This window comes from Brassica napus, chromosome C5 (assembly GCF_020379485.1).
Source record: "Brassica napus cultivar Da-Ae chromosome C5, Da-Ae, whole genome shotgun sequence".
Lineage (NCBI taxonomy): Eukaryota > Viridiplantae > Streptophyta > Magnoliopsida > Brassicales > Brassicaceae > Brassica > Brassica napus.
The window spans coordinates 4,818,975-4,842,006 of NC_063448.1; the positions used below are offsets into that span (position 1 = coordinate 4,818,975).

At 36.8% G+C, this 23,032-nt stretch overlaps 2 protein-coding genes across 3 annotated transcripts; one reads left to right on the forward strand and one right to left on the reverse strand.

The window, feature by feature from the left end:
* Positions 1-12,489: 12,489 nt before the first annotated feature.
* BNAA06G06790D (wings apart-like protein 1) lies at positions 12,490-17,097 on the forward strand. 2 transcript variants are annotated; one of them, XM_048757980.1, is made up of 13 exons: positions 12,490-13,045; positions 13,317-13,416; positions 13,504-13,843; positions 14,050-14,162; positions 14,356-14,484; positions 14,630-14,723; positions 14,826-14,912; positions 15,019-15,644; positions 15,715-15,968; positions 16,087-16,234; positions 16,325-16,422; positions 16,507-16,591; positions 16,691-17,097. In XM_048757980.1, exons 1-13 carry the CDS (start codon positions 12,624-12,626, stop codon positions 16,772-16,774), a joined length of 2,580 nt encoding a protein of 859 aa, XP_048613937.1. In that variant the 5' UTR covers positions 12,490-12,623; the 3' UTR covers positions 16,775-17,097. The 2 variants fall into 2 exon arrangements, with proteins under 2 accessions (XP_048613937.1, XP_048613938.1); XM_048757981.1 differs by having other exon boundaries at positions 12,492-13,045; positions 16,510-16,591.
* A 173-nt stretch (positions 17,098-17,270) lies between these two features.
* On the reverse strand, positions 17,271-21,302 carry LOC106401102 (uncharacterized protein At4g04980-like). Its single transcript, XM_013841542.3, has 9 exons — positions 21,149-21,302; positions 20,482-21,042; positions 19,708-19,806; positions 19,506-19,635; positions 18,511-19,408; positions 18,251-18,416; positions 18,003-18,167; positions 17,771-17,923; positions 17,271-17,676 (listed from the first exon to the last, which is right to left on the reverse strand). The coding sequence occupies exons 1-9, from the start codon at positions 21,173-21,175 to the stop codon at positions 17,467-17,469; spliced, it is 2,409 nt and encodes an 802-aa protein (XP_013696996.2). The 5' UTR covers positions 21,176-21,302; the 3' UTR covers positions 17,271-17,466.
* Positions 21,303-23,032: the final 1,730 nt, after the last annotated feature.

Genomic DNA, 23,032 nt, shown 5'->3' on the forward strand with positions numbered 1-23,032 from the left:
AAGCGATTATACCACATTCGACCACTTTGCTTAAGTCCATATAAGGATTTGTTCAGCCTTATGCAGTGTTCTTCTCGAGAACCTTTATTAGCTTTGAGCTCAACACCCTCTGGTAATCTCATATATATTTCGTTATCCAGTGGACCATAAAGGTATGCGGTTACAACATCCATTAACCGCATATCCAAATTTTCTTTGATGGCCAGACTTATTAAAAATCGAAATGTAGTTGCATCCACCACAGGGGAGTATGTCTCCTCATAATCGATGCCTGGTATTTGTGAGAATCCTTGTGCAACAAGCCGTGCTTTGTATCTTACAATTTCACCATGTTCATTTCTCTTCCTCACAAATACCCACTTATATCCCACTGGTTTAACATTATAAGGTGTCCGGATAATCGATCCAAAGACATTCCTTTTCTTAAAAGATTCTAACTCCACGTTTATGGCTTCTTTCCATTTGAGCCAATCTGATCTTTGAGTGCACTCTAGTATAGACGTGGGTTCATGATCCTCATCTAAGTCCATAACATCAAGGGCTACTTGGTATGCAAATATATCATTGATGTCGACATCTTTCCGGTTCCATCTTGTCCCAGACATTAAATAATTAATTGAGATCTCATCATTAGCACCTTCAGTACCATGAGGCTCGGCGTCCCGAGTCTCATTGGTTGGTACCTTAGGCATGGCCATTTCGGCCTTGTCTGGACAATCTATGACCTCGGTTTCTTTTGCACCTTTCTTTAGTTTCCGAGGTCTTTTATCTTTGGAACCAATTGGTCTACCACGCTTAAGACGTGCTTTAGACTCTGTAGCCACTTGATTGTGTCCATCTTGGACATCAATACTTATTGGTGCATTACAAGCTGGTATATAGGACTTAGTCACTCTTTTCGGGTCAGCAAAGGAATCAGGCAATTGATTAGCTAGCTTTTGCATATGAATTATTTTCTGGACCTCTAAATCACATGATTGAGTCCGAGGATCTTGCCATGATAAGGATGTTTGATTCCATACAATTTCTTTCCCAGCTTGTTATTTTCTCCCCCTAATGTTGGGTACTCTGATTCATCAAAATGACAATCAGCATATCTGGCCTTAAATAAATCTCCAGTAGTAGGCTCAAGATATTTAATAATGGTTGGAGAATCAAAACCAACATATATTCCCATCCTCCTTTGAGGTCCCATTTTTGTTCTCTGTGGTGGTGCAATAGGGACGTACACAGAACATCCAAATGTTTTGATATGGGATACGTCTGGCTCATGACCCGAGAGTAATTGGGATGGAGAATATTTATGTTCACTGGATGGCCTTATGCGTATTAATTCAGCAGCATGTAATACCGCATGTCCCCAAGCTGATACTGGTAGCTTCGACCTCATGAGTAATGGTCGAGCAATCAACTGGATTCTTTTAATGAAGGATTCGGCCAATCCATTCTGTGTATGTACATGTGCCACGGAGTGTTCCACACTTACCCCCATGGACATACAGTAATCATTAAAAGCTTGGGAACTGAATTCACTTGCATTGTCAAGACGTATAGTCTTTAGTGGAAAATCTGGAAAATGGGCTCGCAGTCTTATGATCTGTGCCAATAGTCTTGCCAATGCTAAGTTTCTAGATGATAATAGACAAACATGCGACCATCTGGTCGATGCGTCAATGAGGACCATAAAATATCGAAATGTCCCACAAGGTGGGTGTATTGGTCCACATATATCACCATGTATTCTTTCCAGAAAGTTTAATGTTTCCTTACTCACCTTTCCAGGTGATGGCCTTATTATTAATTTTCCTTGTGAGCATGGAATACATGTAATGCTCATAGGGATAGTTATCCTATCTTTCAAGGAATGGCCAGTTGAGCTCGAGATTATTTTGCGCATCATGGATCTGCCAGGATGGCCAAGCCTTTCATGCCATTGTTTAAAGGCTTCTCTGAACTCATTAGGAATTGAAGTGTTAGCCTCACTCGATTTTATATTGGCACAATAGAGGCCTATTGATATAGCAGGGATAGTCTCTAGGACTTTCTTATGGCCTTGGGCATTTTCATAAATCAAGAGGAATTCTTTCTTTCCCTCGCCCCTAGTTTCAACATGTAGATCATTCATGCGAATGTCTTTGAAACTTAACAGATTTCTCTTTGATTTTGGAGAATATAATGCATTAGAAATTTCTAAATGCGTGCCTTTAGGCATCACTAAGTGAGCCGGGCCATGGCCTTCAATAAGGCTGGCCGTGCCTGCTATAGTATTGATATTGGCACTCTTTAAAATGAGGTTAACAAAATATCTTTTGTCTTTTAATATAGTGTGACTTGATCCACTATCCACTACTAGCTGGTTCTTGTCTTCTTTCATTTCTGAAAAATAGACAAGAGTCAACACCTTAGATATTACATAAGGTTTAGAGTATGTTTTAATGGCTTTTTTTTTTTTTTTTTTTATGTTCTTAATAATTTCGACTTTGTATAAGGCATATATATAAAGTAAAAACTTTATTTCATAAAGCAATATGATATCGAAATCTTCATATTCAGCCACTTGTAAGGAGGTCTGAAGTCTCAAAATCCTCATGACCATCTCTGCCATGGGCTTGATCATCCTCATGGTCCAGATCATTCTCATTATCATAATGGACGAAATTTGCCTCAGAGTTCTTGCCCTTTATGCTCTCCTGGTAGAGCTTAACAAGGTGTTGGGGAGTTTTGCATTTATTAGCCCAATGATTGGTCATCCCACAACGATAGCATGCAGATTTGGTCGAGCTCGAGCCATGGGTTTTGAAGTCGGACTTATACCCACGGTTAGCTTGATGACCTCGGCTGTAGCCTCGGCCTCGGCTGCGACCAAGATGGTCTCGTGGTTGAAATCCACGGCCACGTGGTTGAAATCCACGGTTACGACCTTGCCATCTACCACGGCCTCTCATGCGACCACGGTATGACTCTCTTGGAGTCTCATCTTTTGGCTCTACGGCCGCATGTGCCTCAGGCAATGCTTTAGCACCAGGAGGCCTTAGCTCACTGTTCATCATGAGCAACTCATTGTTTTGCTCAGCTAGCAACAAACAAGAGATTAAGGCAGCATAAGTGGAGAAACCCTTCTCTCGGTACTGTTGCTGAAGCACAACATTGCTGGTGTGGAATGTGGAGAATGTTTTCTCCAACATATCAGCATCAGTAATAGTCTCACCACAAAGTTTCAACTTTGAGACTATTTTGAACAAAGCCGAGTTATACTCTTCCACAGACTTATAGTCTTGGATTCTCAGGTTTCTCCAATCATAAAGGGCTTTTGGCAATATCACAGTTTTCTGATGATTAAATCTGGTTTTCAACTCTGTCCAAAGTTCCAGAGGATTCTCAATTGTGAGATACTGGTCCTTGAGACCTTCAGCAAGGTGATGGCGAATGACAACAAGTGCCTTGTAATTATCCTTGTCTGATGGCTCAGTGCCTTCAGTGATAGTATCACCAAGGTTTCTGGACCTTAAGAGGATTTTGGTATCAAGCTCCCATTGGAGGTAATTATCTCCGGAGAGATTGAGGGAAGCATATTCAAGGTTGTTGATTTTCGACATCTGAATCAAATATCCATAAAGGAGTAAGGATTCATAATATAATTCAGGACTTGAATTTATATGCCAAGGAGATTGATGATTTATTATGCATTTTATTTTCAGAAAATATTTTATATGTATTAAGATAAAAATTTTGTCAATCAATGTGGATGGATTTAAAAAATGCATCATGGACAAGACAAATAACTTTTATAATGTTCAAGATATTTGTAAACCAAAGTAGATTTTCAAAATCGGTTAAAACTTGGTTTATAATTTTGAATAAAGCAAATGTACTAAATTTTAAATGGAAACCGATTTTGTCTAACTATATGCAAACAGTGTGAATCATTTAGATGCAAACAACATGAACCACTTCAGACGCACTAGTATCATCATTGCTAAAGCTATGCGAACATGTATGTTTGGTTTCAATTATGTGATACCTATGTCCAGTTTTAACAATATGATAGTTGGATGCATGCAAAGGATGATTCAAGTTCGATCTAATGATTTACTAAATGATACTATCAGGTATGCAAATGATCAGTTCATAATTTAATCATAGAATCAGGTTCAAGGATGAAACTAGATCAAGTTTTATTTTAACTAGCAAACTTATGTGATCAAAATTCAGTATGATATAAAATCGGTTCATGGTTGGTTTAATTAACAATATGATCAAATGATTTCAACCAGATTTTATTCTACCTTATGACATATCAATTTTAAAACAAGACTATGGCTTATAAAACTTTTAGAAATAATTTTCAGTCAAAGATATGCACTTAATAAATTCAAACAAGCATTTATAAAATCGATTATGCATTTATAAAAATCATAAAAGGTTTTTAAAACTTTGATAGTTACAAAGAAAATATTAATAGTCAAGGATATGCAATGAATGATTTTAATTTCGATTTTATTGATGGGTTGACTGATTTTAGGAGATCTGGCCGAAAATGGCACAGCAAGGGATTGATGGAATTTTGTTTTGGCCAGATTATACACTTATGTTTATCACATCTGGTAAAATGGCCAAACAAAAGGATTGAATCAAAAAGGTTTAAGCTTTCTCTAATAATTTTATGATTCATAAGTTTTTATAAACAAGATTCATGTAGATCTTTAGGTATTTTGATAAGTTTATAAGTTTTTAGAGAAACATAGAACCTTTAGAGAATTTTAAGTTTTATGGATTCAAGATACTTTTAGAATCAAGTTTCATATGGATCATATGGATCATAGAAACAAGATCAATATTTTAAATCCATAGATTGTTTATAAGTTATGGATTCATATAGATCCTAGATTTGTTTCAGACATAATGGTGTTCTATAGATTTCAAGGTTTTGATTTGTTTACCTTTTTCACCACAAGAATCTGAGAGGACCACCGTGAGAGTTGGCCGGAATTTGAGAGAGAGAGGAGTTTTCCGGCGGAGAGAGAGAGGTGGCCTGGTGGAGAGGAGGCTGAGCGCCGGTGGAGCAAAGGCTGAGCACCGGAGGAGCTGGCCGGAAAGAGGATCGCCGGCTGAGAGAGATTTCTCAGGTGGAGAGCACAATCGTGCTGATAACGTGTTAGAAATATGAGAGAAGTGTTGTTGTGAAAGTTGTGTCTTTCTCATTAGCTCTCACTATCAATATATAGTGGAGGTTCCAAGGGTTTACAACAAAGGAGAGTATCTACACATTTATTACATATTGACCACAAATATCTAGACTTGGTCAAAGCTCATAAATGCTCCGGTTGAATGAGTCTTCATCTTGACTAGTCTTGGACGGATGAGACAAACCGGAGACGGGTGTAGACGGACCGGATAGTCGGGTCAGATGTAAACCTCCTTGATGGTTAATGGCAATCCACATATCCATATCATGGATTTATAACACTTATCTCATTTTGTTTGATTAATCTTTTCAACGGTGTTCGATACAAATATTTTTCTTAAACGAAAAGACGGTGTTTTCTTTTTGAGTAAATAAATTTTAAATTTTCGACGGTGTTAGATGCAAATATTTTAATTAATCCGTTCAACGGAGTATTTATTAAAAAAATGTATTTATCTTCAAATTTTCGGTTGATATCTCGGTAAATATTCTTCGTCCGAAACTTGTAGTATGTGCAGTGCCGGTCTTAAGTTTAGAACGACTAGAAGCAAAAAAAAAAAAAATGGGCTGCTATGTATGTTCATTAAAAATAAAAATTGGCTATAAGGGAGGTTCGAATCCAGGGAATTGTAAGTGTGCACTGATACCTAACCACTGCACCAAAGGCGCTAAACAAATTTGAAGGCTGAAGTTTGTTTATGAAATTAACGGCCGGAAGCTAAAGCTTATGCCGCTTCCCCTCAAGGTCGGTACTGAGTATGTGATAGAACTATATATTGTTTAGAGTTGAAAACTTTGCAAAAGAAAATGATGACAAACAAAACGACTACTAGGTGCTTTATCTCTTGGGCTTGCTTTGCCTCTCTTTTTACTGCTTTTTGGGTTTCACAAGCCCAAAAGTTAACAGTTGGCCCATCAAATCAAACCTAAACTCAACTATTCAACCAATTAAAATTCATTCCTTTCTTGTCAATAACCAATTAAACATTCTAATGCCTGAAAACCGAAGGTTTAGATCTTTTCTGTTAAGATCTCAGAGAAGATTTGTGAGAATGTGTTGTATATTTCTTATTGCTTACACCACTATATATAGTGGTTCATATAAGGTGGAGTCAAAGGGAGAATTGATTACAAAGATACTCTACATAATGATATGGTCAAACTCATAAAGACATAAGGTTAAATGGGTCTTCCATGTGGCTGAATGTAAACCCCCAATGGACTCTAGTCTTGAACTTGTATGGTCTAGGTTATGGACCACCCACTTCATGATTCATAACACTCCCCCTTGGATGCCATAACCATATAGGGTTTGTAACATGCTAATGTTGTCTCATTAAAACCTCTCTTGGAAAACCCAAAACCCAATGTGGTAAAAAGGAAACCAAAGAAAGGGAAAATAGTACAACACACATTACTCCCCTTGATTTGGACATCACTGAAGGCCCTTGAGTCTTCGCATGCCAATCTGCTGTGTGTGCTTCCTGAATGTGCTGGTGGGCAATGACTTGGTGAAGAGGTCGGTTGAGTTCTCACTAGACCGGATCTGAAGGACGTTGACCTCTCCAGCTTTCTGCAACTCATGGGTAAAGAAGAACTTGGGTAGAATACGTTTGGTTCGGTCACCTTTGATATACCCGTCTTTGAGTTGAGCAATGCAAGCTGCATTATCTTCATATATGATGGTCGGACCCGTTGGGTCGCATATGGACGCATAATGTGGTCCTAGACTTTTTGTTCAAAGATGAACTTCGATCTTATAGCTTATCTTTATGATAGCTTATTCATTCATACTACAGCTTGGTTGGTTCATGCTGAGAATTCGACCAACCATAAGTATTACCAAAATTTGGCTAATTTGTGGTGATGGTCTATAACCTTTTCTAAGGTTTAATGAATAACCATTTAACCTATCTTAGGCTGGTTAGTATAAAACACAAGAAATTTAAAATTCCTCTATAGACTGATTTGAATTGTTCTTATAGAACTCTTCACTTGCTTACATGTAGTAATTTAATTCAGTCCATGAACAACTTTAGGAAAATGATGTTCAAGAGAACTTCTTTTCTCATCTTTTGATTCTGAGCTCAATACCGTTCGGTAAACCTTTTGGTACCAATAATATTATCATCATCATCCAGTGAGTCATATATAGCATACTACATCTTTTGAATTTCTTCCAGACATCATATGTAGTGAAATATGTAGTAGTATCCACCACATTGGATTATATAGACCTTTCCCGATCTGTCTCACGATTTATCCTTCTTTCAGGATTTATATATTCACTGGGCATCATATGGCGTTTACATATTCATGGCCAATACAATACACCTTTTATATATCACTTTAAACCCCACGTTTCTTTCATTATTCATTATGAGTACTCTTGTGTGGGTTTATGATCCTCGATACATATCTTTGTATTCATGTGCTACATACTTGCGCATTTTCTATGAATGTATGTGTCGACACACTTATATATATATATATATATATATAGTTCCTTTTAGTTCCAGACATGGCATAAATCAATTTGAGATTTCATTATCTAGGACCTTAATAACCTTATAACTTGGCGTCCCAAGCTATATGGTATGGTACCTAGTTGTTCAGCTGGCGAGCCTTATATCTCAATGTCTGGAATGATTTCCTTTAATAAAACTCGGATTTTATCTCATGCACCTTTCTTTCTTTCCGAGGTTCCTTAGAATTTATGGAACTTTATTTGGAACATTTATTTGGTCTATCTTATATAGACTTTATAGCAACTTGGTTGTGTCTTTAAGACATCAAAACCGTGTGGTGCTAAGCTGGAATGACATAGTCATTCTTTCTCTCGGGTCAATGTGTCTGGTATTTTATTTTGCTATCATTGTAGCATATGGACGTCTATAAATTATTTTCTAGTCCGAGGATCTTTGCCAAGACATTGATGGTTGATACCAGATGGTAGATACCATTCTTTATCATTCTTTATACCAGCTTATTACTTTTCTCCTTTCATTGTTGGATATTCGGATTCATAAACCTTATGTAATCCTTGTTCCTTGGCCTATAATTAGATCACCCATTTTGGCTCAAGGTTTCTTATAAACTTATGGAGAAAGTATATTCATAATATATATCCAACATATATTCTCAATCCTCTTTATGAGATTCTAAGATCACATGATCTTAGATGGCACATATATTTGACCTGATATAATTACTATGGCCTGATGCATGTTCATTCTTTTATAACTCATGGTGTCCCAAGCATATGGACTTTTAGAATTTGAACCTTATAGGTAATGGTCTTTATATCAAATTCAACCAATATGTAATATGGTTGTGGACCATGTTTCACGGATTTTAGTATGGTCATGTATCATGGGATTTGTCCTCACTCCCCTTCATGAACATACTCAAATTCGTGGTGCTTGGGACAATAAATTCCCTTGTGCATAGATATATTGCACACACGTGAGATCTTATGGGATAACATTTGTGCCCTTTTAAATATTTGCATCATAATCCGAATGGTTAAGTATGGTAATGCCATCTAAGTGATAAATTTTGTGGGTTAATCAAACATGATTGCCTTGACTATTTGCCTAATATCATATTGATCACTAGATCAATAGAGAATGTAGTCTCGACCACTTAGGCGATTTTAATTTAGGTACTCTTATTCCCTTTTGTCCATTGTTGGAAACCATTTTTTCTTCTTAATTCAATGGACCTTATAGGGTGAATATAATGTCATTTAGGCAAAGCCTTGGTCGAGCTTCTTTTCCTTTCTTTCAAGGAATGTCCAGTTGAGTTCAAGAGTATATTATAACTGAGCCTGGATGGCAGAGCATGTCGTGCCATTTGTCAAATGCTTCTTTGAACTCTTTGGAAAAGTGAGTTGGGGTATTAATCCTCAATCATATTTATCTTGGCACAATAAAGTCATATAGATATAGTTTCTTATCAAACATCAGTTTGAATAAGATAATGATGAACTCAAAGTAATTTCTTTTATTAATGAAGTCGTGTATAAATAAAAGTATCAAAGCTATTCATGAAACATAAACTCAGGAAACATGAAAATGAGAATGTCAAAATACAATTATATAATATGGCCTTCACAATGCATGTGTTGCCATATGGCGCTCAACTTCAGCTTCATCAGCTATAGGAGGCCTCATCTCATTATTCTTTAGCTCAATGTATCTTTTCTGAAGCTTGTCAAATCTGTTGATGGTATCTTTGATTTTCTGCTTTCTTTGTTCAGAAGCCAAAAGATATGACAAAAGGTCATTATAAGTGGTGAACTTCTTAGTCGTGTGTAGCAACAGCACATCCTTTGGATGGAATGTGGAGTAGGTCTTATATAATAAAGAATAATGTGTTATCCTTTCACCACATAGTTCAAGACTATAAGCAATATCCATCAGAGCAGAATTATATTTGTCCACAGATTCAAAATCCTGGAATCTGAGGATCTCCCATTCATGGTTGGCCTTTTGCCACGATACCGGTTTGAACCTTTTCCTTAACTGTAACCAAAGGTTACAAGGATCCTCAACATGAAGATATAGGTCTTTTAATTCCTCAGTGAGATGATAACGAATAATCGTTATAGCTCTATGCCTTTCACTGTCAATGATATCATTGTACTCATTGATGCATTGTCCGAGTCCTCTGGATCTCAGGGCAACAAGAGTATTCTTTACCCATTCTAGGTAATTATCTCCAAAGAAATTTAGGGCAGAGTAATCTGAGGGTTCAAATGTCGACATCTGAATATTTAACGAGTAATTCAAGCACTCAGAATTCTATGTAAGCAATAGAATAAATCAATGTATATGATTTCAATAAGGCTTTCCCCCAAATCATATAATCTATTTGCTTAAGCAATCTTAGTATGAGAATGATCAATTGATCATTGCATCTAGTAATCCTTTTAATTATAATCCAAACTGAATTGATTATATATATAGGGTATTAAGGCCCTTTAGAATTTGAATAAGGATCAATCATCATTTTATTAAATGGGATCAAGCAAGATGGATGAAATCAAGCAAATGCATGGATAAAGAAATAGCTGAATGCATGTTCAGAACTAAGCATTGGACTTAAACAAATATGTGATTCTTAATGCATGAGGATATTTGGTTCTCAAAGATCATAAAGCAAAAACCGATTCCTTCCCCCTTTTACAGGGTAAACCAAGACAAGAAAATTTTATAATTTTCAGGATATGTCTAGAACAAATTCAATTAGATTTTCAATCAATCGGTTTCAAAGCTGGTTTATTATTTCAATTAAAGCAAACATTCTTAGTTTAAACAATAACCGATTTAATCTAATTAGATGCAAGCAATATGAATCAATTAGATGCAAGCAATATGAATCAATTAAATTTTAATTTAAATGCACCATGATCAGAATAGTCAATGATATGCAAGCATGCATGATCAGTTTTAACAAAATGACAATCGGATGCATGGAAAAAGGTTGGTTCAAAATAATCCAAGTTTGATCTAATGATTTACTACTCTAATAGATGCTATCAGGTATGCATATAAGATCAGTATATAATTCAATCATCACAAAATCAGTCTTCAAGGATGGTTTTAGATCAAGATTAATTTAACAAGCAACTATGTGATCAATGTTCAGTATATGATTTAATCATCACAAAATCCGGTTTTAAGGTTGGTACTAGATCAAGATAAATTTATATCATTTGTTCAAACTATAATGAACCGATTTCAAGGCCGGTTAAGATATAGATAAATTTTGACAAACAATAATGTGATCAAATGATATCAAACCAGAATTTATTTTATCTTATGACATATTAATTTAAATCAAGACTATAGGTTATAATATTTAAAATACTACCTAGTCAAAGATATGCATTTATTAAAATCAAATATGCATTTATAAAAGTTAAATATGCATTTATAAAATCAAAAAAGTTTTTAAAAGTTTATCAGTTACAAAAACAAACATCAATGGTCAAAGATATGCATTGATTACGATTTATTTCGATTTTATTTGGTTTGACTGATTTTCAAAGAATCTGGCCGAATATGGCTCATGATGTTTTTGATTGTTTTGAATTTTGGATTTGCTGGTTGAGAAAACCAAGCAAGAAAGATTTAGGGGATTGATATGTATAATGGCCATCAAGATACATATTTAGATTTAAGGATTTTGATGGTGAGGTTTTTGATGGCCGGCTTATTCATCCTGCTAGAATAGCTGGTGATGCGGATGATCAAAGGGTTTGATTATGGGTTTTGATCCTTTAGACAATCCGGATTTAAGGTCGGATCAAATAGGAGAAAAAGGGAGAGCCGATTTAAAGGCTTATGATTTTATGATTTTCTCTAATATTTTTTATGATTCAAATAGTTCTTAGAATCAAGATTCATATAGACCTTTAGATGATTAATAAGTTTTATAAGTTTTTTTTTTTTTAGAGATACTTAGATCTTTACAGATTTATAAGTTTTTAGGATTCAAATAATTTTAGAATCAAAATTCATATAGATCTTAGATTCAAGATTAATATTTGAGATAATTTTAGATCTATGGATTTTTATAAGTTTTAGGATTCATATAGATCCAAGATTCAGATATATGATGTTCTTAGATCTTTAAGTTTTGATTAGTTTACCTTTTAGAAAACACCAAATTGATCTGAATGGACCACCGTGAGAGAGAGCTGATCCGCGGATGAGCTGGTTGAGAGAGAGGTGGAGGAGCTGGCCGGAAAACCGTGAGAGGGATAGACTTGGCCGACAGAGCAAGGCTGAGGGCCGGAAGAGATGGCCGGAAAAGAGATGATCGCCGGCGGATGAGATTGCTCAGGTGGAGAGAGTCTCGTGCTGATAACGTGTTAAGATTTGAAAGAAGATTTGTGAGAATGTGTTTTTTATTTCTTATTGCTTACACCACTATATATAGTGGTTCATACAAGGTGGAGTCAAATGGAGAATTGATTACAAAGATACTCTATATAATGACATGGTCAAACTCATAAAGACATAAGGTTGAATGAGTCTTCTACGTGGCTGGATGTAAACCCCCAATGGACTCTAGTCTTGAACTTGTATGGACTAGGTTATGGACCATCCACTTCATGATTTGTAACATTTTCGAAATACTTGAATTTTTTGGGTCATATTTTCGGATTATTAATTTTTTTTTTAAAAAAATCAAAATATTGGTTAATTTTGTAAAAGTCGAATATCAAAATTTAATCAAGATTTTAAAACATTTATTTATTAAAAAAGGTTCATAAAAAACAGCCACTGCCTTTGTTGTTTGCTGTCTCTCTTCTTGAGCTAGAAAGAGATCTTACGATTTAGTCTTCTTTTAATCCCGAAATTACCCTTCTCGTGATTTCTCACCTAAAATCTCCCCCAAAATTTCCCCAAATTTCAACCACTCGGCGATGATGGAGCGAACGTACGGCCGCCGCAAGCCGGGTATGCCGCAAAGAACCCTACCCGACTCTCTAAACGACACCGTCTCGCAGGCGGAATATCTCTCTTCCTCTTCGTCGCCGGACATCGATCCCCTCGATTACTCCCTCCTCCCTTTCTCCAGCCAAGATTCGTGGCATTCTTCTTCGATGTCGGAATCTCGGGAGGATTATCCACGGAGGGCCAAAAGATCGAGGAACGGCGAGGGTTTTACCTCCACGTTGCTCGAGGCGCAGGAGTTCGGCGAGCTGATGGAGCACGAGGACGAGGTTAACTTTGCGCTTGATGGGTTGAGGAATGGGCAGCAGGTTAGGATCCGGAGGGCTAGTTTGTCGTCTCTGCTGTCGATTTGTGCTTCTCAGCACCAGCGCCGCTCGTTGAGGGCTCAAGGGTACACGCTAGCCCCCTTCTAGGGTTTGATTTTTTTTTTTTTTTTTTTGTTCAATTTTTGTCACAAATTTTAAGAATTTTCATGTGGGTTTTGCGAAATGGATCTGTTTGACTTATGGATTCTCGTAAATTTTCAATCTTCTCGATTAAGGCACGATTTTTATACGAATTTTGCGATGCCAAAGCTGGGGAATTTTCTATTTGTTTCATCAATTGATTCATTGGTTGAGTGGACGAGATTACCCTAATTTCGTGGGGGCTTGTTGTTTCAGGATCTCCCAAACCATAATTGATGCGATTTTGAGTCTTAGCCTTGATGACATACCAAGCAATCTTGCCGCAGCCACCCTTTTCTTCCTGCTAACTGCTGACGTAAGTGAAATGCTGTTTGATGTTTGATACAGTTTAACCTCTCATTTTGTTTTGTATAACACGACCGGTTCATTTTTATGATTCCAGGGCCAAGACGAGCACTTTATGGAGTCACCCAAGTGCATCAAGTTTCTGATAAAGTTGTTGAAACCTGTGGTTGTTACTAGCGCTCAGGGGAAGCCACGCAGTATAGGATTTAACCTCTTATCTTTACGAAAGGATGTTGGTCCAGCACAGGATGCGGTGAAAACGAATGATCCAAGCTCCAGCGTTATACTTTCATGTGTTCAGGAACTTCTTGTTAATTGCAAGGAGATGAGATCTGCTGATAGCTATAAAGCCGAAACAACGAGACCTGAGCTAAGTACGAAATGGGTGGCTTTGTTGACTATGGAGAGGGCTTGCTTATCCAAAATTTCGTTTGATGGTATTTGCTTTTTGTTTTTTCCTCTTCTGTTTGGAGATAATGACTAGCTGACTATTTCCGAGATCATCTTAGAATTGATAATAGATAATGTTTGTTCTCTCCAGTAATTTATTTTGCTTCCTGATATTCAATATACCATAGATTCTACTGTGATAATGTTGTGATCCTTTGTGTATTTTTAATAGTTTTTCATTTCCCCCACTCAGATACTTCTGGTTCTGTGAAAAAGACCGGAGGGAATTTCAAGGAGAAACTGCGAGAACTAGGAGGACTTGATGCAGTCCTTGAGGTCGTTATGGACTGTCACGCTGTTATGGAGGTATGATCATACCTTTTTTTTTCTTCATCTGCACCAATAATAGGATGTAAACTGCCTAGGACGTTGATAACTTGTATAAAGCATCTTAGGTTACCACCTTTGTAACCTGCACTAGTTGTTTTTGATTGCGGGAAGTTTGCAATTGCATAATGCTATATTCAGCGAGAGAATCTAATACAAATTCTATATGCAGCGCTGGGTGGAATGCGACACACTGTCCTATCAGGATAAGAAAGATAGTCTGCATAAGCAGACTTTAATGCTGCTTTTGAAATGTCTGAAAATCATGGAGAATGCTACGTTCCTCAGCACAGACAACCAGGTATCTCTTATGATATTGGTTGCTAGATTCATGAGTCATGACAATATTCTGGATATTCTGACGTTAATCAGCTGTTATCAAGTTGCAATACATACAATTAAGTACCTGAGATAAAACTAACTGTAACGGTAATTTTGTTTGTCAGAATCATTTGCTCGGGTTTAAGAAATGTTTGGGTTCTCGTGAATCCCGGATGTCTTTCACAGAGCTCACAATAAGTGTCATTAAGATGCTTTCAGGTTCACAATTGATACCACTTCTGGTTTTGAATTTTTTTCACATTATGACTTCTTCCCGTTCTATCATCTCGTATCCTGATATATGGTTGGACCGATGGCTAGGTCTTCACCTACGTGGAGGGGTTTCAAGTCCTCACAATGTAAATCCTCACTGTTCAATTGCTGGTATCTTGGTAGCAGATCGTAGAGGTATTTTATTATTCACAAATGAGTCTCTATTTCCTCTAACTATGTCTCTCTATCTCCCCTCTGGTCTCTATATTTTCATATGTTAAGCCATTTCTATCTTTTGCAGTTAACAATGAGGTTGTGACAATAAGTTCAGATACATGCTCAACCGTTGGCTCCATCTCAACCAGGAATGGGAGTGTGTCCCAGAGATATCAATCCATAATCGATTTAGACTCGCCACCTTCATCGACGTCCGGTTATCAATCAAGTGTGTCAGGAAATGAGCCCACTAAGCCAACGACCAGAGTCGGTTCATCGATAGCTGGTTCGTTTGCAGGCAGATTGGCGTCACTGGGTAGTGACATTGCCAGAAGTACTTCAAGGACCAGTCAAGTTGAAGAACCAAGTGGTAAAAGAAATGGAAAATATTCATTCCTAGATGAAAACCAAGATCCTTTTGCGTTTGATTTGGAAGATTCTAAACCTTCGTCCAAGTGGGCGTTAGCATCTGTAAAGCAAAAGAAACCTAGAGCTCAAAAGAAGAAAGGGTGCTACAAGAAGAGTAAAGATGAATGTTTGTATCAGCGGTTCCCGAGCCAAGAGGAATCATCAAACCATAGGTTGAATTCCCAGGAAGAGTCAAGTGGCAGAGACTGCAGTATATCGCTGCAAGTATCTTCGTCTACAACAAATGACATTGATGAAGAATGTCTATGTCTTTTATCTGATTGCCTTCTAACAGCCGTTAAGGTAATGTTCTTACCGTCTTTTAACATCTGTGTGCTGGTCTACAGTAAATTCATGATTTTTTTATTTGCAGGTTCTGATGAACTTAACAAATGATAACGCTGTCGGTTGTCGGCAAGTTGGTGGGTGCGGAGGGCTGGAAAGCATGGCTGAGTTAATTGCCAAACACTTTCCGTCTTTCACCAGATCTCCGCTTTTTAATGAGATGGATATGACAGGATCTTCCCAACAGAAGAAAGACAAACATCTTACAGATCAGGAGTTAGATTTTCTTGTTGCCATCTTGGGTTTGCTAGTAAATTTGGTTGAGAAAGACGGAGTGAACAGGTACGAAAAAGAATTCGCAATCAAAATTTAATACCATAGTGTGGTCGAGTCAATACAAGTTGAACTAGTCATACTCTTAGTCGTCTTTTCTCTAATCAGGTAGTTTTTTTTTTTCCAGGTCACGACTTGCTTCAGCGAGTGTTCCTATTACAAAACCAGAAAGGTTGCAAGAGAGTGAACAGGAGATGATTCCTTTATTGTGTTCAATCTTTCTCACCAATCAAGGATCAGCAGACACCAAAGAAGAAACAACTCCTTTCACCTTAGTGAGTAGCAGCACCTAAACATTTCGTACTCGTCCCAGAAAAGGTTTTTATTTATTAATCCTGCGTTTTTTTTGTTTTTGGGGTGTTCAGGATGACGAAGAAGCTGTTTTAGAAGGCGAAAAGGAAGCGGAAAAGATGATAGTGGAGGCATACTCTGCTCTACTACTCGCTTTTCTTTCAACTGAAAGGTCTTTTTTCGTTTCTGATCTTATTATATGTCATAATCCATATGAACTTTCTCAAGAAACTAAACGTGTTATTGGATCCTCTAGCAGTAGAAGTATCCGCAACTCCATCAAAGACTATCTCCCAAAACGCAATCTCGCAATTCTTGTACCGGTCTTGGAGAGATTTGTGGTACGTGACTCTTTAACCCCTATATGTCTGCTCGGTTTCAGGGTAGAGAGAAATCTCAAGGTTTTTATAATGTAACTGTCTTCTCCCTGTTTTGTTCAGGCATTTCACACGACTCTAAACATGATCCCTCCGGAGACACATAAAGCAGTGATGGAAGTAATTGAATCCTGCAAACTACCGTAAAACGGATCAAAAGAGGGCAAATCAATTCTTCTTTCTCATTTTTCTCTGTACAGCTTCTGGAAAAGAAAAGAAAAAACTTGGAATGCTTTTGGGGGTGATCACTGACTCTGGTGATCATGGACTATATATAGTTCATAGTTGATCATGTTCATGTATGATATAAGGCTATACAAATAGTATGTTCAAAATCTTTGTTTTAGAAGTTTGTTTTTACTTGTCTGTCACGGCTTAGGGTTGTTCTTGATGTCTCTCACTTGTAAACATTCTTTTGTAGTTTTCTTGATATCCTTGATCATATATACAAGTTTGCTTTGCGACTTTTATTTTTAATTTGTTACATTACGTTCTTATGTGATTATATGAACATCTACATTCTGGTGTATATATAAACGATGATTGAGTTTTGAATTGAATCTATCCACTTTTGAAGCTGTAAAAAAAATATGGCAAAAGCAACTTATAAATGAATGGCTGATTCTTGAATTATCTTTAACTGAAGACCGAAGTTGTAATGGCTTTAGCTTAATATATAAAATTACAACAGCTTGTTGATTATATTACAACATTTTTGTTAGATATTAGAGATCCAAATCACTTTTAAGTTTCTTCTAAAGAGACTGAAATATTTGTCTGACATTTTCAGACGAAACATATACTAAGAGGCAAGGGTGAGGACGTGAGGTCATGAGGAATCATTCGTTGTTGAGGATGAGTTCGATCTCATTACCCAACTCTCTGGTAATCTTATCAGCTCGGTCGTCTTGTCCACCAGCAAATGTGTAAACTCCGAACGCAAACTGAAATGCCCTCCACAGCGTTTTTGCCCATCCTACAGTCTTGTTCTTGATCCTGCACTGCTTTCCCCCGCGTGATTCTGATGCAATCTTTGCTTCTCTCTTCTCCTGCGAGTTTTTGAACCAAGAGATTCCATTTTAAGAGTGCTTGATCAGATGTTTGCAAAAGTAATGTCGTGAGTTACAAGGTTTTTGATATTACCTTTAATGCAAGTTCCATGCAGCCTGATGAGATGTCAACCATTAATTCCTTGATCTGAATAAGTAGACCGAAGTCGAAATGGATGTTATGTTTCTTGAACTTCTTTTCTTCTTCTACTTTGGTCTGCTCTAGAGTGTCAATCTCTTTTCTTATCTGTTTTCAATCATTACTCTTCAGATCAATTCAAGCAAAGAAACTATATATAGTAAAATCAGTATTCCTAATGGCTTACCTTTGCAAAGTAACGTTCAGTCTTATCGAAAAGTTGTTCAGCAGGAGACTCAATCTTCCAGTTCTTGAGCACTTTGATCATACCCTGAAGCTTGGAGTACAAGGCAGCAGCCATTCTTATTGCTTCGAGTTTACTCTCCGGGAACTCTTCACATCTCGCTAGAACCTAATCAAAAGTTCAAACATATTTGATAAAGAAAGTTTGTGTGATAATTTAATGGATAACACTTTGTTGTTGTTGGCACTGACCTTTGTTTCATCTGTTAGTTTCTCAAGCACTGATTCTATATAAAGGTGGAACTTCTGAAGCTCTGCCATGTCCTTGCTCTTGAAGCTGGAGATCTCTTTTTTCAGCTCATTGATAGCTTTCATGTACATTTCCACATCTGCTTCTATTTGCTGAAAATAAGCTGACCTGTGTGTGTAGTCATCAAAACATAAAGCCATGTATCAGTTTTTTTTTTACCATTTTATTTGTTCATAAAACTGTGTAAATGTGATATTTTTACTTCTTTGTTATCTCAGCAAGAGCTTCAGCCATTCCTTGCTTTCCCCCGGCTGGAGCGCTTCCTATTCCAGCTTTGCTTCCTCCAGCGCCGCCACGGGATCTTGCTTTTGGATCCTTACCTTCGATTTTCCCCCTTAGGAATCTGAAGAGTTCCCCTAGGTGTCTTGATCTCTTCAGTTTGCTAGTTGCTTTCTTGGCTCCCAAGCGAAGTGGCGGTGGTGGTGGTGGAGCCCCTGTTCCTTTTCCTGGAGCCATTGGGAATGGTGGGGCACCCGGTCCTTTCCCTGGAGCCATTGGAAGTGGTGGTGGAGGCTGTGGTGCAGCAGCCCCTGGTGGTGGAGGCAGTGGTGCTGCAGCCCCTGGAGGTGGAGGCAGTGGTCCGTTTGGAGCAGCTACTGGAAGTGGCTGTGGGGGCGGTGGTGCAGCATTCACTGAATGAGGAGTAGTCAGAGCCAAAGATTTAGGCACAACTTCAGACCTCTCTGAACCCTTTGAGCAGCTTTTAACAGTATCTTGTTCCACAAGGATTGCTTCCTTTGCTTTCTCCATCTTCTCTGTTACACTCTTCTGCTTCTCCTTAACACTCTCATTATTATTATCATTATCATTATCACCATTATTGCTCTGAGCTTCTTCCTGGCACATACTCTTTTGGATTTTGAGTCGCTTCACATCGATAGGACTCAGTTTGACAAGGGCTTGCATTCTCACGTTTCTTGGAAAGTTTGAAACAGAAATTGCAACATCTCCAACTTTACTCGGTGGAGTCTGGACCGTTCTTGTCGTGATCGGTTGCTTCGTAACCGTTTTCTTCTCTTCATCACTGTTGATCTCTGTCATATTGAGCCTCTCGTTCATACCCTTATTCAGTCCATCTAATGCAGCTATCACCTTTTCAACTGCAATAAACCAATTACATAGAGTACTGTGTTACACGAAATCAAAACGGTACAAAGTTTGTATGACAAAGAATCACAAGATTTTTAGAATGCTTACAAAGTCGATCAGATAGATTCTTCCTAAGGCTATTATTACTCTTCCTATACTTGGATTTGATAATCCATTCATGGTCATCGATCCATGAATCTCCAATTGATTTCAAAGCGTTGTAAAACTGGTCAAGCAACTGTTGCAAGAGCAGTTTTGATTAGAAAACAAAAAAATAATAATAATCACAATTTGGTTATGAGATGAGAACCTTATCCGTGTCTGCAGCATGTTTTATATCCAAGAGACGCGAGCTGTCGACGATATCAGGACATAGCTCATGGAGATCTTCCATCGTGCTCGTCACCAGCTGGCAATGTAGCCCCAACAGAAACACACACAAAAAGATCAATTTCTATTATAACTTTTGAAACAATTCAAGTGGCGGGTTTCGTCGAAGCTGGTGTAATAATCGTTACTTCGATTTGTAGCTAGTGACAAACTTCTTCACATTATTTTACGTTAGTGTCACCTTTTTTTGTTAATATAAACTCGTATATTAATAAATGATTAGTGTTAGGGACTAATATGTAAATATTTAGATACTTTTTTTTTTTTTTTGATATCCGAGCGTCCTGGCCCCACCGTGGTGGTCCAGACTAGAGACCGAACCCTTAGCGGCGCGGACGCACACCCGAGGGTGGGTCATGGCCAGGCAACGGTCTTCGGTCTCGGACGCCAGAGCAAGTCCGCATGTAAATTCCCTGGTGGCCAGTGCGATCGAACCCGGAGGTCGAACTTGCAGCCGCAAGCCGTACACCACGAGACTAATTCCTGGTTACTTTTTTTTATATCGTAAAATATCTAGATACGTTATTTTGTTATACCTTTTGATATAATATCACTAGGGTAACTTCATAGTTGTGTGATTAGTATCAGAGGAAGAATCATTAGAGCATATGAATGCTCACAAAAAATGTAAGAAGATATCACTTACATATCAATCTCTTATAAAAATTATTATCCCAAAAGATCGTAAACTTACATTGGTTATGGAAAGATGACCGGTGAGAAGAGGAAGGTCGATGATGCCCCTAAATGTGATAATCGTTTTTCGAAGCTCGACCGTAAGAATGAAATTTCCCGTCCCTTTGCTCAAACTTGAGTTCTTTGTTATTTCTTTGTGAGAATCTTTTATATCTTTGGCCGACGAAGCAACACGTCTTGAAGTTGTTTGGCTTACGAGTGGAGATCTAGAGGCCCTGATGGATGATGATGGAGAAACCAAAGAAGGTTTTACATCTTGTTTGGTCTTATTACTTGTAGGTGATGTCTTCCCTTTGCCAGGCTGTAACGAAGTCTTTTGGCTCATTAATGGAGATCTAGACGCCTCGATGGATGATGATGGAGAAACCAAAGAGGGTTTAACATCTTGTTTGGACTTGCTACTTGTAACTGATGCTTGCCCTTTTACAGGCTGTAACAATGTTTTTTGGCTCACTAATGAAGATCTAGACGTCTTGATCGAGGATGATGGAGAAACCGGAGAACGTTTTACATCCTGTTTGGTCATACAACTCCTAAGTGATGCCTGCCAGTTTACAGGCTGTAACAAAAGTTTACAACAACCAAAAAAAAAAGAAGAAATCAAATCAGGTTTCAATACAAAAGATAAATTGAAACAATTAGTGAAATAGATAAAATATTATTACCTCAGCTTTACAGGTTCTCGCACTCATGATTCATCAACGGAGAAAAGAGGGACTGGAGTGTTGATAACCTTGTAGTAGTTACTAGTTACCAAGGGAAACAGACTCAAGGAGATAAAACATGTGAAGCTAAGTGTGTTTACTGTTTATTAAACTTTGAGGCTCCACCTCTATCGAATATATCACTTATCCAACTATGACACGTGGCACCTGCATTGATTTCTCGAAATAAGAAGTTACAAACATAAATTGTAAAAATAAAATTATTTCTAAAATATTCTAAAAGTAGAGGAATTGAATTTAGTATAATAGGTAAAAAATAGGAGATCTACTTCCTTTTTTTCCTGGTCAACAAAGAAATCTACTATAAAAGACAATTCAAAACCAAATTTCTTTATTATTCATATTCTTTTTGTTTGAAATGGAAATCATTTTTAACTTCCAACTACTGCAGCAAGAATTGTTAAAAACAAATTTACAGCAGCAAGAGCCAACGATATACCGAGAAAAAGTTATTAACAAAAGAAGCAAAGGAGATGATAATACGGAGTACGCGACACAAAATGAACAATCATGCAGCAGAAACAAGCTGGAACTCTTCATGCGGTTTGAATGACATTATGCTCTTTATATTTCGAGTTCTTCTATGCTAAATATGAAATTAATTATTATTTTTTACTTGAAATCAGTATTATAAAAAGGAAATGAAAGTGTAACGCTTTCTTTCTTTCAAAATGTAAAGGCTGGAATTTAAGGCAATATGCTAAAACCCTCCGTTTCGTTAAGTTAGATATTTTTTAAAAAAATTTGTTTCACAAAGTTATTTTTTTTGTATTTTCTATGAAAAAATTGTGATTTCTAAGAGAATTAATTGATTTTATTGAATTGCTATTGATTAAAAATTATTAAAAATTAAAAATTACAGAAAACAATACATTTATTATAATGTGTTTTTTTAAATATATGTGAAAACACTAAAAAATCTATCTTTGTGAAACGGAGGAAATAATTAGATTTTTTCTATGCCAAAATATGACAATAATATTTTCTAACTTGAAGTCAAAGTTTTATAAGAAAGGAATTAAAGTGTAACGATTTCTTTCTTTCACAATGTAAAAGTCTCAAGAATATAAATATTAATCAATCATGGTTGTCAAATGGTTAAAATAAATACAGTGTGATTTTTTCCCAGCTAACTAAGAATATTATTTCAAAGCTCATTTTAGTCATAGTGTGTTCCTCAGCCTAATTTTATATATACACATTTTGCAATTAGTAAATTTACACTGTGCATCCAGTCAAAAATTATTTTGGATTCGCCACTGACCAAAATCATAATCGCAGTCAACGACTCGAATCACTGTTTAAAATTTTCTAGTCAATAGCACTGGGGGAATTGTTTTTATATCTATAAGGTATGTAAGAAATGGAACAATAATTGTAAATAATAACAACAATAATATTGTTAATGTTGACCAAATGAAATATGGAGACTAAGGTGGAAACATCATAAGAAGGTATAGATTTAGATGCATGCATGTTCTATATTCTTATCCTAAAAAAGAGAGATGCATCATGCATCATACATGTACACCGGTGTCCTGTGTATATGTGTATGGCTTTGATTTGACCAACGGTGCCAACGATTGTTTGATTAACAAAAATCAACGGTTACAAATGATTATAAAAAGTTGGTGTTCCACAAGATATTTGATAATGTTTTCAGATTAATTACATTTTGATTTTAGTTGTTCACTTTTTATTTTAAAGTTGAAATTATTCTAGAAGTTCAAACTTCTAATGCATTTCCCTTATATCATTATTCATTATAATCTTTTTTTTTTTTGGATAAGTATGTGAATTTCATTAAGGATAATGATACAAGAG

What these genes read in the sequence shown, in the direction of transcription:
- BNAA06G06790D (XM_048757980.1), top strand. Translation starts at nt 12,624, where the DNA reads ATGATGGAGCGAACGTACGGCCGCCGCAAGCCGGGTATGCCGCAAAGA. An exon ending in CGCTCGTTGAGGGCTCAAGG is followed by an intron (nt 13,046 to 13,316) that starts GTACACGCTAGC and finishes TTGTTGTTTCAG; the next exon opens with GATCTCCCAAACCATAATTG. An exon ending in AAACAACTCCTTTCACCTTA is followed by an intron (nt 16,235 to 16,324) that starts GTGAGTAGCAGC and finishes TGGGGTGTTCAG; the next exon opens with GATGACGAAGAAGCTGTTTT.
- LOC106401102 (XM_013841542.3), bottom strand. Translation starts at nt 21,175, where the DNA reads ATGAGTGCGAGAACCTGTAAAGCTGAG. An exon ending in GTCATCTTTCCATAACCAAT is followed by an intron (nt 19,807 to 20,481) that starts GTAAGTTTACGA and finishes CTACATTGCCAG; the next exon opens with CTGGTGACGAGCACGATGGA. An exon ending in CTGAACGTTACTTTGCAAAG is followed by an intron (nt 17,924 to 18,002) that starts GTAAGCCATTAG and finishes GATTGAAAACAG; the next exon opens with ATAAGAAAAGAGATTGACAC.